At 30.9% G+C, this 18590-nt stretch overlaps 2 protein-coding genes across 2 annotated transcripts; both read left to right on the forward strand.

The window, feature by feature from the left end:
• Nucleotides 1–81: 81 nt before the first annotated feature.
• LOC126878010 (probable deoxyhypusine synthase) lies at nt 82–3185 on the forward strand. Its single transcript, XM_050640393.1, has 8 exons — nt 82–622; nt 825–1037; nt 1135–1409; nt 1480–1698; nt 1770–1962; nt 2410–2513; nt 2583–2708; nt 2783–3185. The coding sequence occupies exons 2-8, from the start codon at nt 932–934 to the stop codon at nt 2879–2881; spliced, it is 1122 nt and encodes a 373-aa protein (XP_050496350.1). The 5' UTR covers nt 82–622; nt 825–931; the 3' UTR covers nt 2882–3185.
• A 4087-nt stretch (nt 3186–7272) lies between these two features.
• LOC126878028 (uncharacterized) lies at nt 7273–12224 on the forward strand. Its single transcript, XM_050640400.1, has 3 exons — nt 7273–7449; nt 7604–7687; nt 7928–12224. The coding sequence occupies exons 1-3, from the start codon at nt 7417–7419 to the stop codon at nt 8126–8128; spliced, it is 318 nt and encodes a 105-aa protein (XP_050496357.1). The 5' UTR covers nt 7273–7416; the 3' UTR covers nt 8129–12224.
• Nucleotides 12225–18590: the final 6366 nt, after the last annotated feature.

An 18590-nucleotide genomic window follows, 5' to 3' on the forward strand; every position in this document is an offset into this window, starting at 1 on the left:
TTATAATATGAGCGCTGTGATATTGTTCAAATTCTCGTAAATAACGGTCACTAAAAATGATTTCAATATTTATTTTGTAACGTTAACGTTATTATACTACAAAAGAGCTTCATTGGGTAATTGCAAATTCAATGAATGATACATTTTCTGTGTGCAATTTATTTCTATATAATTTTCGTCTCTTTTACACTTGTTACTAAAATGTAATTCTTACTACATTAATTTTTTGATTTTATTTGAATTTTATTTAAAGTGCCTTTTAAGTGAAAATTAAGTTCAATACTTAAAATAAGAAGTTCCCTAAATTATATTACATTCATCTGTTAACTGAGTATATACGATGTGCATACTACATAAAAATAAATTGTTCACGATTAACCATTATTCTTTTGAATTTATATTGTACAATTTACATTATCCTCTTCGTATTTACCTTCTTGCCCGATAGCTTAATCGCTCAGAACCAATAAAAAAACAAAAGCTTAAGTATTTAAATGCATTTACCCAAATACAAATTTGGATTGGAAATTGATAATTAAAACCATGTTATTTATTAACAGAAAAATACTAATTTACGTAATATTTTTTAGATATTTTATGTAAATTGAAAATGATGTAAAAGGTTAGTAAAACTTCTATATGTATAAAAAATGTATTATTAATAAATAAATCTTTATATGAAATAAACAATTTAATAATAAATTACGAATTTTCATATAATAATTTATAATATCTAATAATAATTTATAATATCAGTATTTATAATAATTATAATATTTTTAGTATGTATGGAGAAACTATTTTGAATCGTATTTTCATTTTAGGTTATGTTTGCTTGTAAACATCGTGTATATACATAAGCACATATTCCGTCAGGAGGATAATATAAATAATATAGTTTAAAAAATATATCAATAAATCTTATATAAAAATGAACGACAGTAAACAAAATTCACACGATGAAGTTCCAGAAATCGTAAAAAATGCTGTATTGGTAAACAGTTCTCCCATTCCAGTTGAAACACCTATTGTGGAAGGTTGTGTAGCTTCATCAAAATATAAGAAAATCAAGCTTTAGAATATAATCAGCAATTAAATATGACTACAATATTAAATGATATTAATATATTTCAGGGTATGATTGGAACAAGGGAATTGACTATCATGCTTTATTTAAAACATATAAAAATTCTGGCTTTCAAGCAACAAACTTTGGTTTAGCAGTGAATGAAATTCAGCAAATGATAAATGCTAGAAACATTCCTCTTAAAGATGACCAAATTGATAGTTTGGAAGAAGATAAGTTTATTGAAAGAAAATCTTCATGCACAATATTCCTAGGATATACATCAAATATGGCTTCATGTGGAATTCGGGATACTATAAGGTTTCTTGTGCAACATAAAATGGTCTGTTAAAACATTTGGAAATCTTAATCCTGAATTTTATTGACAATTTAAATATACACTTGTGTTGTAGGTTGACTGTATTGTAACTACAGCAGGTGGTGTAGAGGAAGATTTCATAAAATGCTTAGCACCAACATACATAGGAGATTTCCATTTAGAAGGAAGAAGTCTTAGGGAACGTGGTATTAATAGAATAGGAAATTTGTTAGTACCTAATAATAATTACTGTCTATTTGAAGATTGGGTTATGCCTATATTAGACACAATGTTGGCTGAACAGAAAGAAAGAGTATGATTTAAAAAAGAAGCCAAACATTCTCTTTTAAGAAATTAAGTTCTTGAATGTACATGAATTTTTAGGGTACGATTTGGACACCATCTAAAGTAATAGCAAGACTTGGTGTAGAAATTAATAATGAAGATTCAATATATTATTGGGCTGCAAAAAATAATATTCCTGTGTTTAGTCCTGCTCTGACAGATGGCAGCCTTGGTGATATGATGTATTTCCATTCCTTTAGGAATCCAGGTCTAATTGTTGACATAGTATCAGGTTTGAACCCTCAAAATAAAGTTTGAAATTTTCGTGTAATTTATATTGTAGTATCGTGGACGAGGGGCCTGCGAGGGTGTCGTGCGAAATATAAACAAGCGGTTGTTGAGCATGTGCATGATGGGGCTTAAACAAAAGATATGAGGCTAACACAAAAGACAAAGGGTTGCTAAGGGACATAAACGAATTAACGGCAGTATGAGTTGAGAAGTCAGAGAGTGCAGATTATGTTGTCGAGATAGTATTGTTAGCGTTGTTGAGAGAGAGCTGAATTTGTGTTGACGAGAGTTGTTAATTAATTATAATACGTTGTTACGATTAGTTCATGTTAAATAATTATTGTTTTCTGTTTAATCCATTTATTATTAATAAACTAATTTTTATATTTACGATACTACAATATATATACATAATTTATTAAATAATATTATATCGATTATTTTACAGATCTTAGACGGTTAAATACAATGGCTATGAAAGCAATAAATAGTGGCATGATCATTATAGGAGGTGGTGTTGTAAAACATCACATATGCAATGCAAATCTCATGGTAATAAGAGAAAATCTCAAATAGAAATGATTTTGATAATAAATTGATTTAAAATAACTTATATTTCAGAGAAATGGTGCTGACTATGCAGTATTTATAAATACATCTTCAGAATTTGATGGCAGTGATAGTGGTGCTCGTCCAGATGAAGCTGTTTCATGGGGTAAAATTCGAATGGATGCGAAACCAGTTAAAGTAAGAACATTCCTTATCATATTGAAATGTATTACTTAAATAATGAATTAACTTAACATTTACTAATATTTTAGATTTATGCAGAAGCATCACTGGTATTTCCACTACTTGTTGGAGAAACTTTTGCTCGACAATATCACTCAACAAGAGAAAAAATTGTTTCAGATGTTTAAGAAAAACTTAATAGAAACATTTAAACCAAAAATAAAAGCATTTCTATCTTTCTTTTCTATACAAGTAATATTCGAAAAAATGTTTTTCTGATTTTTCTAATTCTTTTTTTACTTTGATTTTGTTGGAAACCAAATTGATTAACATAGTATAAGCCATGTGTTAAACAAAAAGAGGGAAATCAACTAGGAGAGAGAACATGATCTCAGAGTGTGTTCAGAGGAAGTGTGTGAACAACGTGCAACTAAGAATGTGTAGATTGTTATTTCTATTTACTAAGTACATTTATACCTTTTCTTACCTTTACACCATTACGCTTGATTATTTATGCCCATATCACAATGCCTATTTGCGCTAAATATATAGATTAATTGCTAAGTAAACGGTAGATTATATAAAACAACTTTCATATGAAATGTCTTACTAAAGGAACGATCGGAAAGAAGAAAGCGTTTTACCGGCGACGCGATATAATTAGCCACGTACGAGAAAATTAAATATTGAATTTAAAATAAATTGCATTTCACATTGACTTTTATTATTCGTTTATTAATTAGTTTATTAAGTTTATTAAGTAAAGTTTATTAATTTCTTCAACACAATCATGATGGTAACCAATCAGCTCATTATTTGTTATACAATTCATAATTATATCATGTAAAATGATGCAATTAGTATCTGTATATCAAATAATACCGATTGCCCAGGTCTTACCACATAGAGATTGCTGCGAATGGAGACCTTCTCTATACATCCTGCTTTTAAGCAAAAATTTACTAATTTTGTATAAACAAATTTTAATAAATTCTCCTTTTGATGTGTTCAACCCTTTGACTGTTGCGCAAAAAAGCGTTCAAAATAAATTGGGAGTGTACAATATGTTACACTATTAAAAAACAGTAATATTAGAAAAATGTACATTATTAACAAATAAACATACCAGTGTTTCCATTAATGAACACTATAATAATTAAGAGGGATTGCGACGAGATGTTTAGTGCAACCATATGGGTGGTTGGTATCAGATGAACCAGAGGCAGGAATGTGCTTTCACAGATCAGTGGAAAAAGATTGGGTATAATATAAGCGCAACGCTACTTCAAAAAGCGCGATCATTCATTGCGCAATTCTACCTGGAGAACTAATTAAAACACTCGCGATGGAAGACTATTCTTATTCTTAAAACAAATTTCATAAAAATAACTATCTGTATATGAGCAAAAAGCTATTTCAAATACTGCGATACTACAAATTACTCTCAAAAATATTCTAACAATTTATAATCAAAATTGTTAAAAACAAACACGGTGTCATAATTCGCAACACTAAAGCAAACATGATTATCGTTTTCTCGCAACTCTAATTCAAGCCGTAATCAATTTCTTGCAACACTAATAAAGAGCTGCAAAACTTCTCTATAACTCTAATTCAGGCCGTAATTAATCTTTTGTAACATTAATAAGAAAAGCCGTGATTTGTTCTACATGGTAGTGGGACGACATGTACATGGGCCAACTACAATTACAAATACTAAAAGCGAGCATAGTGACAAAGTAGTAGTGAAAATGACTTTCTATATTCTGGATGTTTGGATGATCCAGACGATGGAAAGCCATTAATAGTTGCTCACTTCTGAATCTTCCTGGCCTCTTTAGCTCGTAACCTCTTTTTTCTTTGGGCGCAATGCTTGTTATATCTTAAATCTAAGCTCAAGTCTTCTAATAGTAAAATAAAAAATAATTTATTAATAAAATAATAAAAAAGTAAATTGTAGAAGCTGATTCAAGTGAACACGGTCGATCAACGATCATAGTGATCACTGTCTACCCGCATGTGCGTGCTTAAGCAACACGTAAATGTTCGTTTCGAAACCTACTCGCGATCACAACCGCGAAATTCGAAAATTTGTTTAATATAATTAGAAACCTATCCTGAGCTAATAATAAATAAAATAATAAAAAAAAAGAAGTGTCACTACTCGCGGTATAATAAATACCTGCGGTCACAATGCTCGTTAAAAGTTCTACATAATATAAACAGACACCCATGTCGATTCGGACATTTCGTTCTACGACATGATTGAGTGACTGGAGGAACAAAAATGCATGCAACTCACGATTAGATGCGAAGAACGCTGTTATCAATATTATCGTGGCCTACAGAAAGTCATCGTGAAGCCACCATTACATAGGAATCACCGAACTTCATGGAAGAAGTGAAGGCTGGAAGAAATCTGAAACAAAGCATAGAATATTATAGTTTGTTCTTAAAGTTAATTATTTGCAAAGTTTGAAATAATGAAACATTTATCTTTATTTTAATGACAATATCCAATTCAATTCGAATTCAATTCAATTATTCACGGAAATGGAACAAAATGTAAAAGTTATTTCAATTTCTTAATTAAGTGAAACAAAATCTACAGGTTCTGCAACAAATTGATATTAAACAATTTGTTTAATTTCTTTAAAATAAAAAATAATCTAGTATATTCGAAATAAAAAAAGATAATTTATAATCTTGCCCATTTTCATCTTAGTATTCTTAATAAACTGTGACATTATTTTGTTATATTACGTATTTATTATGTTAAAAAAATTTCTCTCGCGATCAACCAATAATCTGTATAAAAAATCAAAACTTTTAAATAAATGTTTAAAAGGAACAAACTATATACGAATGAACCATGATCAAGGTTAAATGTCGTTTTGGAAACTCATAACACGACCTTCCAATAAATGTAACAATCAAAAAATGTAATAAATGTAAAAAGAGATAATTTAGTTACAAATTATAATAATATCGGGAAAATTATTGAATAAAAACGTACGTTAATTAAGTAAAATTAACAGTAGTCAACAGTAGCAACGAAGTTAATGTAATTAATAATGGCCACCCGAAATGATAAATCTTAATAACGATTTTCAAGAATCAAATAATTCCCCGCGTAACAGGGACGCATCTCGGACTAATTTTATGGGATGAGGTACGAGCTTACACGAATAGGATTCAGTCGATTTTTTGGAGAATCGAAATGTTTATTGAAAATATTTATCAACAATGAGCATTTCGAATATCGTATATATTTATATACGAATATTTAAATGACTATGGGTTAATTTAATTTAGTCAACTAGAATTAATCAAATTCAATACAATTTGCAAAGATCACCAAAGTATTTGCATATTCAATTACCTATTCACTTTATCAAGCCACTCATTATTTTATATTTAAGATGGCTGTCCATATCGTATACTAGTTTTTATTAAATATATGTTTACAGTAAATATTTTTTAATTTCTATATACATTTTCAGATTGATACCAAATTTACAAATATAACTACGATAGTTATGTATCATTATGGTGCTAATGCAAAATACTTCATACGATTGTACATAGTATACACATAAAAGTTTTCTATGATAACTGTCGAAATATTTTTGCGAAAATATATTCACCTTTAACCAATTTCAGTGATTATATGTAATAACTATTTAAAACAACGTTCAGATTGTAGACGAATTTGATAATGCAAAAGCAAATCTACGAATACAATCTACTGATTACCTAATAACTTCTGGATGATTTGTTCATGTTTTTTCTTGGTATGTTTCGCGCTTAAAACTGGCAGTTTTATGTTACATCCTAATATGATAGATCGACTATAAGAAATTATATCGATTATGATTGAATACTGCGATATTTAATTCCATATTTCACCGTTTCATTGGCGCTGTAATCTTTATTTAAGTTAAGATTATTGCGCGCATATTTCATACGAAGGTACATTGTTTAATTTATAACAGAAAATAGTACTTCCTTTAATCCTCCTCGTCTATTAAATAATACAGCTGATTTAGCAAAGCGCCTGTAAGTCTTTTTTTTATAGTTTGGCCTAAATAAATCAAATAAACGTACTTTAATTTTAAGTCTAAGTTTCATTAATTTAATGAATTTAATTTATTTAATTTGGTAGTGCATAATGAAGTAATGCCTCTTCATACTTGGATGAGTTTAGTCCTCAAAATAATTTTTATTATTCAACAAAATTCTTGTAGGTATTGTCATTGACAAATACAGGATCTCGTCTGTGGTTTATAAAACTCAAACAACTATCATTGACTAAATACCTTACCTGTGCTACTGTCATTACTATGCCGCATCAATAATATCGCATATATATAGAATAGTATATAACATAATAAGAGTGACCAAAATGTAATACACGAAAAAATATTGAGTATCAGGTCTATTCTATGTTTAGTCAATGGTCTATCCTTGCTACTTGATGACGATAAAACAGTTTCAATTTATATTAGTTTCAAATGATGAAAAAATGATGCACACAGTAGGTGCTGCCCCTGTGCGGTAGAATATTTAAACAGAAATGTTAACCGTTGGTTCACCGCTTTTCAAATGTTCCAGTGAGCGCATATCGATTCCAGCACGAGAAAGTTAACCATCGGCTTTGTACGAGCTGCTTGTCAGTTACGTCTTCTTCGTTCGAAATAATCTGTTACAATTAATAGATAACATGGACTCCGCTATTGTTCATCTCGAACAAAGTGTAAGTGCTGCTTTTTATTATTTTTTACTTGTTCATCCTGATTGTCATTTGAAATTTTTCATAAATACCGGACTTGATCAAATAAATGTCAAATGTTAAGTATTATTTTTTACGTATAATAAGTTAGTATTTTATGAATTGGTTGATGTTATAGGTACAAGAAGCTGACGGAAAGCTGGACATGATCGCATGGAAAATTGATGCTTTCGAAAAAGAGTTTGAAGATCCAGAAAGCGAGGTATGTTTTGTTTAAAACACTGTTCGAGATATATGTTTCTTTGTCAGTTGTTTGTTAGATTCGATTCATTTAAAAATCAGTAGCTAGTGCAAAAAATTACATTTTTCGTTCGAATATCAATTGTTTAACTGATAGACAATGATTTGATTAGAAAAAATTCACCTTATTTGTTTGGTGGTTACTAAATTTGACATTTAAATTGCTTTTTTTATTTTTGTCCTTTTTTTATGCTTCTAACAGATCTCTGTGCTTCGTCTATTACGGTCTGTTCATCAAGTTACAAAAGATTATCAGAATCTTCGGCAAGAAATATTGGAAGTTCAGCAGTTACAAAAGCAACTTTCAGATTCCCTTAAAGCACAATTGTCTCAGGTACATGGACATTTTAATTTATTGCGCAATAAAATAGTAGGACAAAATAAAAATCCACAATTAAAATAAGATTAGAACATTAGTTATTTTTTCAATTATTTCCTGAGTTATATTTAATTTAATTTACAAATTCCTTTAAATCACAAATTTTTTGTAGGTACTATAGTGATATTAGTAGAATGTATTATAAAAGTATCCGGTGTTCTTGTTAGTATCAACAAAATAATATTGAGGAAAAAAACAATAGGCAAACAGATTTTGTCTTTGTTCGAATTTACTAATTAGTAAAACCATCAGCATCTATGACCTTAAATTTCAAATGTTTTCCAATTAATTTATAACATGTATTTATTACAAGACACTTGTAGTAAATATAATCATTTAATCTATGTTATGGTATAAGTAATAGGTATAAAAAATTATATGTTGGACAATGAGATACAAGTTAATAACATCAAAATAATTTAATTGCAATTTTTACAAAGGCAGCTAATACCACAATATCTTCCAATGAAAATTTGTCTTGCCATAAACATTTGAGAAGATTTGAGAAAGACTAAGTTGTAAAGTATATTGAAATGATCTTTTAAATGTTTTGATATATTTGTATATAATAACTAATGCATATTAGTTAGATGAATTATATACCTATGTGATTGATTCATTATTGTTATAATAATTTATTTTTCGACCTTATTACTTACTTCATAAATAGTATGGGATCAACAGATATTGTCGACAAATAATTTATTTAACTTCCTATGTAAGTGAGTTATTGGGGGCCAATCTATATGCTTGTATATCCATGGAAAACAATGGAACAAATAAGATTTGAAAATATTTTCTTTTTTAGACAAATATGAAATGGATCAATGTTTAATTATATAATTACATTTATGATACATTTATAGTAAATATACATAATAAATTATAGTTTTAATTATATTTTGCAAAATTTATTAAAGAACAAGCTTAAGTTATGAAATAATTTAAGTTAGTATGATATTTGAAAAGTTTTTAAATAATGAAAATCAAAATTTAAAAAATATTTTATAATTTATCATCTATGTAGAATTCATGATTATAGTGCCAAATTCTATTTATATCAATTAGGATGTAGAACTGTGAATATACATCTATAATACTTATATACTGAGTGACAGCATGATAATATCTATGTTTAAAACTAACTATATTCAGTTATATTTTATTATTATATTCTTTCAAGAATCTATATGATACTCTCATTGAATCTTTTGTAAGTGATTAAGAATTTTACTTCTTTGTATTTGTTATATAATCAAATTGTATAAATTAATTAATATGTTTTCATACAAAAGGAAAAAGAGCAAGTAAATTTCTGATAATATTTAATTATGCAAAATTATACTTTTTGCATTGTGAACAACGTATAACTATCGTATATTTACTATAATCACCCTGTATGTAGTTGAAGTATTTCCTGCAACAATAGTTAAATTATTCTTACATTCAAAATATATACAACTGAGAAGTTTACTCTTTATAATCAGTAAGTAATTTCATTATTTTAAGGAATGACTTATGTATACATAAGTGACACTTGTTATGGTTTTATAAATTTCTGTTTTTAATAAATAAATTTTATTGTATATATATGTATGTGTATAGAGTAGGAAAAGTGGCAAGCATATTTTATGACACAAGGAATAAAGAGAGAAATGTGCAAAGCCAGTTGCATATATTAAAGTATGAAAAATGAAATTGCCTTAAGACACAGATGTGCATTCAATGAACTACGTGAACTGTGTTGGACTTACACTTTACTATGATGTATGTAAATCAAAAAGTCTGTTATTTAGTAATGTATAAGCACAACAAGCACACTTTTATACATCTTGATTGGTCAATTACGTGCATTTCAAGAAAATGTTTTAGTCCTCTTCGTAATATGGAATTTGTGTAAGTTAATTATAAATTTAGTTTGCAGTTATAAGTCTTAATATAATTAATACATGTCACATTATATTTTTATCTTACTGTTAATTGCTCTTCATTTTCTTTCTTTTTCATGTTTTAAAAAGCAGATAAGAACAAGAAAATCTGTGAGTGTTCACGTGGCATTTTCTTGAATGGAGTAACTGAGTTTCATGATCATAAAGTTGCTAGCTGTTCACATAAAAAGCAGTTTTCTTCAAATTTAAAGCAAGTCGATTACCTATTAAATGTAATCACTCTTTGTGAGAAACTCCTCTAAGTCAATACTAATGATTCAGAAAGAAAAAAGATATTTGTGATACTCAGTGACTCGCACGTTTATCAGAGTTCATTTATATTTCAGTTAATCAATCGTGTATCTAGTTTCAATTGCTCTACAGGCAACGTATTAACTGAAAATATAAATCAACTTCTAGATTGACCTCTAGCCTTTATCTAAGCAATTAGATCTGGTCTATATCGGAAGTATATCGATGCATACACGTACACGTACATGTTCGGTAGTGATATCAGTCACAGTCACGTGTTATATTTTTATTGTTGTAGCACGCGGTAATAAAAATGAAATTATAACTCTTTCCATAAGTCACAATGGTGCATTACATCGACCGTAAATTTTTAATATTACCTTCGTTTCGATACTACGATGAACATCGTTTGATGTACATCGTTCAGAATTTCAATGATTGCGATTTCAATTTCGCCGCGAAGGCGCGAAACTGACTTCCGAATTAATAATTTCATTTTTTGAAAAATAAGCGAATTTCTTTATATTTGCATGCTACAAAGATGCAATACGAAAGGTAAATATATCTTTTGATATTTTAATGCTGCAGAGATATAGAATGGGACAAAATTGAGTTTAAATATTGCTTGTGAAAAATAAGTTTTTACAAAATTAATTACACAACAATCGTGAAATGTTAATTCTTGAAAACGCGTGACTTTGATTGTTTGATCGATAGTTTAATACTCGTTAAAATTGTTTTTTAGAATAGATGTAGAAAGTAAGTGAAGAGAAAAATGGTCTGGAACACATTCGAAACGTGCCAAAAATACTTTGGTCAATTAGCATTAAATAAATATAATATATATGTATATATATATCTATCGTTTCATTTCAGTGTAATTGAACGCAGATTTCAGAGCATCTGCTTTTCTGTATGTATAGTCTACATATCACATTTTCACGATTTTCGACGATCTATTTCACCTTTTTACTCGTGATATTTCTAAAGGGAAAGGAACGTTCATTAGTTCTTTATTTAAAATTGACACGACTAATCGTAACTGTGCAAGAGAAAAAAAAAAGTAGGGAGGAAAATAAAAAAGAATATTGTAATTATGTAAAGGGATTTGGTTAAAAACGTAGCAAGTTTTTATCACTTGTTCGCTTGTTCTAATTATTAAAGAATGTTTCGTTTCTCTTTTGTGAAATGTGAAAAGAATTATTTATATTTAAGTATTTCATATACTCCCGATAAAAAAATAGTCGAATGGTATTTTGGAACAATAAATTGGAATTTGTAGTTTGTACAGCCGCGAATAACTGAATATATAGAATGCGATAGAATGAGCTGCGTTTTTAATTAAAAGCCTTGCATACGTGTTTCTACAAATGTTACAAATGAAACTTTAATGCATGTTGCACGCTTAGACACAATATGAATATGGTTAATCGATCATTATTAAATACAACTTCTTTATTGTTTATTCATGGAATACGCTTTCATGTGGTTCGTAAAATTGTACAATTTCGATTCCAGTCTGTATTCGTTAATAATCAATTAAATGATTAGTTAGAATAATTATATCTCAGTAGTTACATTAATGGAAATGGTATACAATAAAATATTAATGCAATATTTTTGGTAATTTTGATCAATTATTGTTATTTGTTGAAGTTTCTCATTCAATTTTAGGGTAAGAGTATTTTATTTCTAATAAATAAGAGCAATATATTAGAAGCTCCATAAAAGTATTTGTTTTAATTTTTCAGACTGGAATTAAGTAGCACATAGTCCGAACCGAGCGTTGAAATTTATCAATCGTTTACCGTTGTATTATACACGATTGCTCAAACATTTCGATGTATGTTATACAAAATTAAATAACACGACAAAAATTGTATCTTTTTAGATATTTATCACGCTATTATCTAATAAATTGTTAACTCCATAGCAAATCATTAATGAGAACTTTTTCATATGGTCCTGTTTAAAACCTTTGTTTCTTTATGATGTGAGATAGTAGAAAGATATGATTAATATTTAATAACTTTATTTAAATAGTACAATGTAGTTAGTTAAAGTAGAAAATAAAGTTGAGCTCTAGAAATATTAGTTTTTTGGTTGGAGTCCCATTTTAACATAATTATTATGAAATGAACAAATTCTCAGAAAGAATACGTGTCTATGAGGTGTCCGGTCTTGAATGGCTAAACCATGAATCATGCATTTAAAACGGTTATCTGTATGTTACTTTGCAAATTCCATTATCGGCGTTTACCTTTTAAGTAATAATTTGACGAATTTTCCTTTCCGCTTTTAATTCGATTTTTATCGGTTTAAAACTAAATCTGGTTTCATGTTAAAGTTAGCCAAAATTAGCATCTTTTTAGTCTCCAGTAATGTTTTTATTTATTTTTTGAATCCTTAAAACGTTATTTAATAATGACATAAAAACAGTGTAATATAGGTACTACAAGGTAATTTTACAAATAGTATTTTTTCTTACAGGATTAAATATTGTACACCATCTATGATTTATATATTTCAAAAATTAATAAAGAAGAAATACATTATCAACCTTTTAATATATCTTTAAAGTAAATTTTTCTTAATAACAATTTCATCAGAATTTCAAAAACTATAATATAATATAATACAAAATGCAATATTTTTCTTCTTTTTGTCAAGAGAGGAAAACCAAGGCTGTTCGGTATAATCTAAAAAATATTTCAAATGTTTGGTACGAGGTCAGCTGAATCGTGAAACAGCCTAATCAATTACTCATTTCCTCTTACCATCAGCCACAGTACAGTGGCCTTAGAGACCCTTTGATTAGCGGCCGACCGTCGCGTAGAACGACCAAGCCATTTCCTTGATGAAAAATTCTTGCCCGTGCAACCGCCCGTTATTTATTTACCAAAAGGTCCGATATCGCGAGTTGATATCATTTGAACGGACGGAAACGCGCGATTTTTCTCGTGATACCTAGGTGCGTATGATTTTCTAGGTCACACGAGTACACCGAAGGGATTCGCGACTGGAAATGAGGTGACTACGTGCTGAAGATTCCTCGGGTTAAAACTCGGGTTTTTAATTAGAGTAAAATGATTTTTTTTGTGTCTTGTGGCCTCTGTTAATCGTATTACGAAGCTTACAGTGATTTTCTCTGATGACGGATAGTACGTATATATAATACATAATTATAGAGATACAGACATTTAAAGAGCGATTTTATAATGTTATAATTCGAAGTGTTCGTTGAGACTTAGTTTGAACTGGTATTTATTTTCTCTTTAACGTGAAATTTCATATCAGGTGATAGGAGATTTAGCGAGACTATAATATCAGTCTCTAGATTCCAGACTTCAGGAAATCTTTTTAGTAAACCTGTATAGGATTAATCTTTGGAATTGGGTTTTCTGTGGCATTGAAATTTTAGAGAAGAGATTTGTGGGAGAAGTATTAAAGTGAAAATAAATGCTTCTGTAATTTAGATTAAACTTTAGAGAAAAGCTACGTGAGAAATATTAAAATGAAAATAATTGCTTCTGAAATTAATAAATTATAAAAGTGATCGTATTTAAGACTGCAATTAAGAAATTGAATAAAAGTATTCGCTGCAAGTATTTATTTAAAAATTAAGACGTGCCGCCTCAACGCTTCTCTTTTAAAATTAAATATTTTGTAATAATCGATATTAAATTATTTTCGATGGTCTCGACACGATCGTCTTTGGAATGATCGTTTTCTTTCCGCAACAACGGGCAATGAGGCGTGATGTGTCCCTCCTTAAGGCATTTAGAGCACGATACCCTTGATGATGTGGCCGGTCGGTTTTCCTCTGGGCGTCGGGAGTACTTCCTTGGTTCCAACTTCATCCTTTTGCGGCACCCAGATGTTCTATGTCCGCAATTACCGTAGTGGCGGTACTTGTCCCAGGAGGCGAGTGATCTGCTTCGTTTATTTTCGGAGCCCGATGGTGGCCTCCGTGACGGAGACATCTGCCTCTCCTCGCCATTTTTCTTCGGAATTGTTTCACTGACTTGATATCGCTCGTGAGTGCTAATTGTCTAAAGCGTCGGTCGCGCGAGCTCATTAGATAGAGAACGGTGGCGGTGATCATTTCGGCCCTTGTTGAATTTCGCCACATCATCTGCAAGAGGGAGATGATACGATTGCCGTACTCCCCTTGTGATTCGTTCTCCCATTGTGGTGTCTCGGGTAACTTTATTAGCGACGAGGCTGCTGTTTCTTGGATACGGAAATATTCAATGAATTGTTCCTTAAACGTTTGCCATGTAACCCCTTCGCCATCTATTATTCGCGTAAGCCAATGCGCTGCCGAACCCTCTAGGGCATGGTTTAAAGCAAAATATAACGCTTTGCCTTGCAGAGGGTTGTCCTTCATAAGCAGACTGACAGCTGAGCACCAGGCGATTGGATCTGCGTCCGCGACTTCGGGGTTAAAGCGCGGAAATGACATCGTTTGTATCCTGTATCCCTTCTTTTTCTTTGTTAGTGACCGAATTAGTTCACGCGCGATATTATGGTTCCGCATCGGCACAACCTGTTCGTATCCCACTTCTGATGTCGAATTATGACCGTAATACGGGTTCGGGTCGCAAGACTTATCAGAGTAAGGGTTTGGGGTATGTAATAGACCTTCACTGGAACTATCCATCTTCTTACACAGTTGAAGTGACATAAATAAAGATATTATAGAGTTGACAAGAAATCGCGATGATTAGGCACTAGTGACACTGGTCTAAGACTCGATAACGAACCCGAGGTCAACGGGATAGTTGATTTAATTTTTCGTCAAAGTCTAAGTTGGAATTTATATCAAACGCGGAGTAATCATAGATAGTAAGGCGTTAGTTAACTCGTCAGTGAACTCGTACACGAGAGAGAGTGCTCATTGTCACAAATCTCAAATAAATACAATTGGGTAGAATGACGGCAAATTGTTTAATTACAGCTATAGATTTTGATTACAATTTTACGGATTTTCCCGAAGTTCCAAAGGGGAAGCTCCGGTGTCCTTTCATCTTCGACATATATATACATACGTATATATGTATGTACATATGCGTTGCTTGCTACAGCCGTTTTTTCAGTGCTTTTATTGCGAAAAGTTTTGCACGAAATGGCTTTGAAGAGGTTTCCTCAGGGCGAAAGGAAGGCTAGAACATGCGGAGGAAGAAGTCTGTAATGCAGTCTACAGTACCTGGTTAGAACGGAAAATCTGCTCCTTTTTTGATTTTAAGCTCTCTGCGATTTTATAAACTGCTGTTTAAAAAAAAGAAAATATGTTTGCTGCATCCGCAGTTGATTGCTTTTCGTTCGTATAAATTCGTCATTGCTATAAAATTCGAGAAATCATGCTACTATTTCGCTTGTTTGTTTGTTTGTACGCGCATAAATATACATGTTTGTATAAAAAAATATGTATAGGTTCTTACTGAGGTAAAAATTCTCGTTGATTATATTTTGTATAATACTCTTTTTAAATAAATAATATATTTCACTAAGAGTTTATTAAAAATTTGTATCAGGTCTAAATTTTATAGCGATTCTGCAATCGTTGGAAAGCTGTTGGGAATGTAAAATTGAGTTACAGATAAAAATGCGTCCAAAAATAAGTTACACGGTTTGAACAAAATGGAGAATAAAGCTCAGATCCAGTACAATAAAATGTACAAAAAATGGGTCAGTCAAAAACAAAACTTGATAAAACTGCGAATGAAAATTGAATATCATGTTGTGCTACTTGAAAATAGTACAAATATTTTATAAAGTAAATGTTTAAAATAAATTTTGTCGATTGCGCCCACCGTATTCTAACAGAACAATGACATTTGTTAAAAAATGTGCTGGAAACATATGTACTAAATAAAGATATCTCCTAAATTGCTTTTGAATTTCTTTAAATAAACTCAAATGACAAGAAACAATTGATTACAAGGAAAGTTAATCAGCTTGGTGGGCATGAGAGGTGTACAAAATTCCAATTGCATATTTTTAAATTTTAAATAATTCTAGGATTCTGTGGCTCGCACGACCGATTCAATTAGCATCTTCAATTGCAATTAGCATTGCAATTAATTAAAGGAACATAGAAGATTAATTAAGACAACAGAAACGATTATAAAATAATGGAAATAAGTAAAAGTACCTTAAGGATATTTATATAGACATGAATATTTTTTATCTCTCAGAGCTTGCGGCATAATAGATATATAATGTTAAATTCAATGTATTATCAATAAATAACTGCCCCTTGCGGAAGGCACCTTGATTTTTAGATAAATTGTTTTAAACCTTAATCTACCGTTGCAATTTATTTTCAATAATTAATTCAAATAATTTACACGAACAAGACGTTAAAGCAATTGGATGAAAGTTATTACCATCAGATTTACTAACAAATTATATACAAGTTTGTTTCTGCTTCTCGTCTTTAGGAAAATCTCCTGTCTGTACATTTCATATAATATAACAAGTAATTGCCGTAATCCGAAGATTTATACCATTTAGATCGGGAAATGAATCGGGGGTGCGAAGGTAATTCTAAGGCTGAATTAAATCTCGCAAAATTGAAATCCGCTTCGAGAACACAAACAAAAATGTCTATATCGTATGCGATTTTATGAGTTTCTCCTTCACCTTTTAGAAGAATATAACCAAAATAGAGTCAATTCAAGCTAAAATTCTTAGAACAATAGTAAACGCGCCATGGTACGTTAGAAACGAAGGCATTCGGAAAGACCTGGGAATACCAACGGTCAAAGAGGAGATTAGTAGATGTGCAAGAAGGTACAGAGAAAGAATAGCAACGCACCCGAACCGGCTGGCAGCGGAAAGGGTCAACACATCAAGCATAGAAGGAAGACTAGAAAGGAAACACCCAACAGATCTCACAAAGGACATAACCTAACAAACACGATGATGGTACCCCGCTGGGGGTAGCCACCCACATGTTATATTATTATACCGCTATAATATTTTACCAAATGTCCTACTGGACAAATTGTAAAATTTAAATAAAAAAAAAAAAAACCTTTTAGAAGACGCCTTGGGTTCTAATAGAAAATTCTTATTCCTGTTTTGAAATTGAAGTCCATGTTCTTAAGCTTAGGTAGAAAATAGATAATTATGTTCCTTGATCATTCGTTGCTTTTTGTCCTTGATCTTCGATGTTGAACGCCAAGTCGGGCTTTTCCAGGCGTTTAATAATCCGATTTGCATATTCGACTTTCTACAGTATGTTTGTACTTTCTATATCGGTATACCGATATCGACCTCGTTACTGTCGCGATTCAACTACTGTGACAAATTTACACTGCTTCGCCTAAATCTGTTTCGACTTATGAATCGATTTTGCCCGTTTCCTCGGTACTGTGTATTCGTCTCTGGGAATGAAATAAAAGGATAAAACAAGAACATTTTGGAGCGATGAGTAATGCAATTCTCAGACCCAGTATATACATAATCAATCAAAAGTGAAAAGATTTCCGATAGAAACCTTCGCGAAAAGCAGATGCTTGTTTATACAGTATATACTAGCACATTCTGAGGCTTTAGTTGTGAACTTTCCTGCTCTACTGCTCACTTTGCCGATAAGTGTTTCTAACATCACGTTCAATCATAGAGCAGCAACTATGAACATGATTTAAAATATATCGTGTTTGCTTTTATTCGAATCAGAGAAATTATTTTAATCACAAATACGTCAATGAAAGTTTAATTTAAAAGAAGTCGAAATAAATAATGTTTCACAGACGACTTAATTCAGATTATACTACTCAGCCATTGAACATCGCGTCAAAATTTCTGTCAAAGGGAACACTACAGCCTCTTGCGAGGAATTCCCTCCAATGGTGAAGATGACGAGTAATGACGACCGAGTACTTAACGAGGACTTCGTCCGTTCTCTCATTCAAGACTTTATTCATTCACACGTCTTTCGAGTGGTTGATCGTGTGAAATACAGTTCAAACGAGGAGCATGAGTGGAAGAAACAGTTTCTCTTTCGCTTTTAAAAGATATGCAAATGTCTTTTCGTAATACATATTTTTTTCGATTTGAACGAGTGATCTTGGTCGAGACGAGAGGTGGTTCTTTCTCGCCAGGTTACTTAGTTGTCGTTTAAAACTAACTTTGGTCATTAATGATCGTATCGCCATTAGAAGCTAAATTGCTTAAGCACGCTTATGACGGTCTTGGGGTTTCGGATAATCCGTAAGTGATTTTCTCCCTGCGGAGCAAGTTAAGCCAGCCGTAATGAAGACGTGTTAATCTTCTAACTTAATGTATCTAATGTC

Source organism: Bombus huntii, chromosome 2 (assembly GCF_024542735.1).
Source record: "Bombus huntii isolate Logan2020A chromosome 2, iyBomHunt1.1, whole genome shotgun sequence".
NCBI lineage: Eukaryota > Metazoa > Arthropoda > Insecta > Hymenoptera > Apidae > Bombus > Bombus huntii.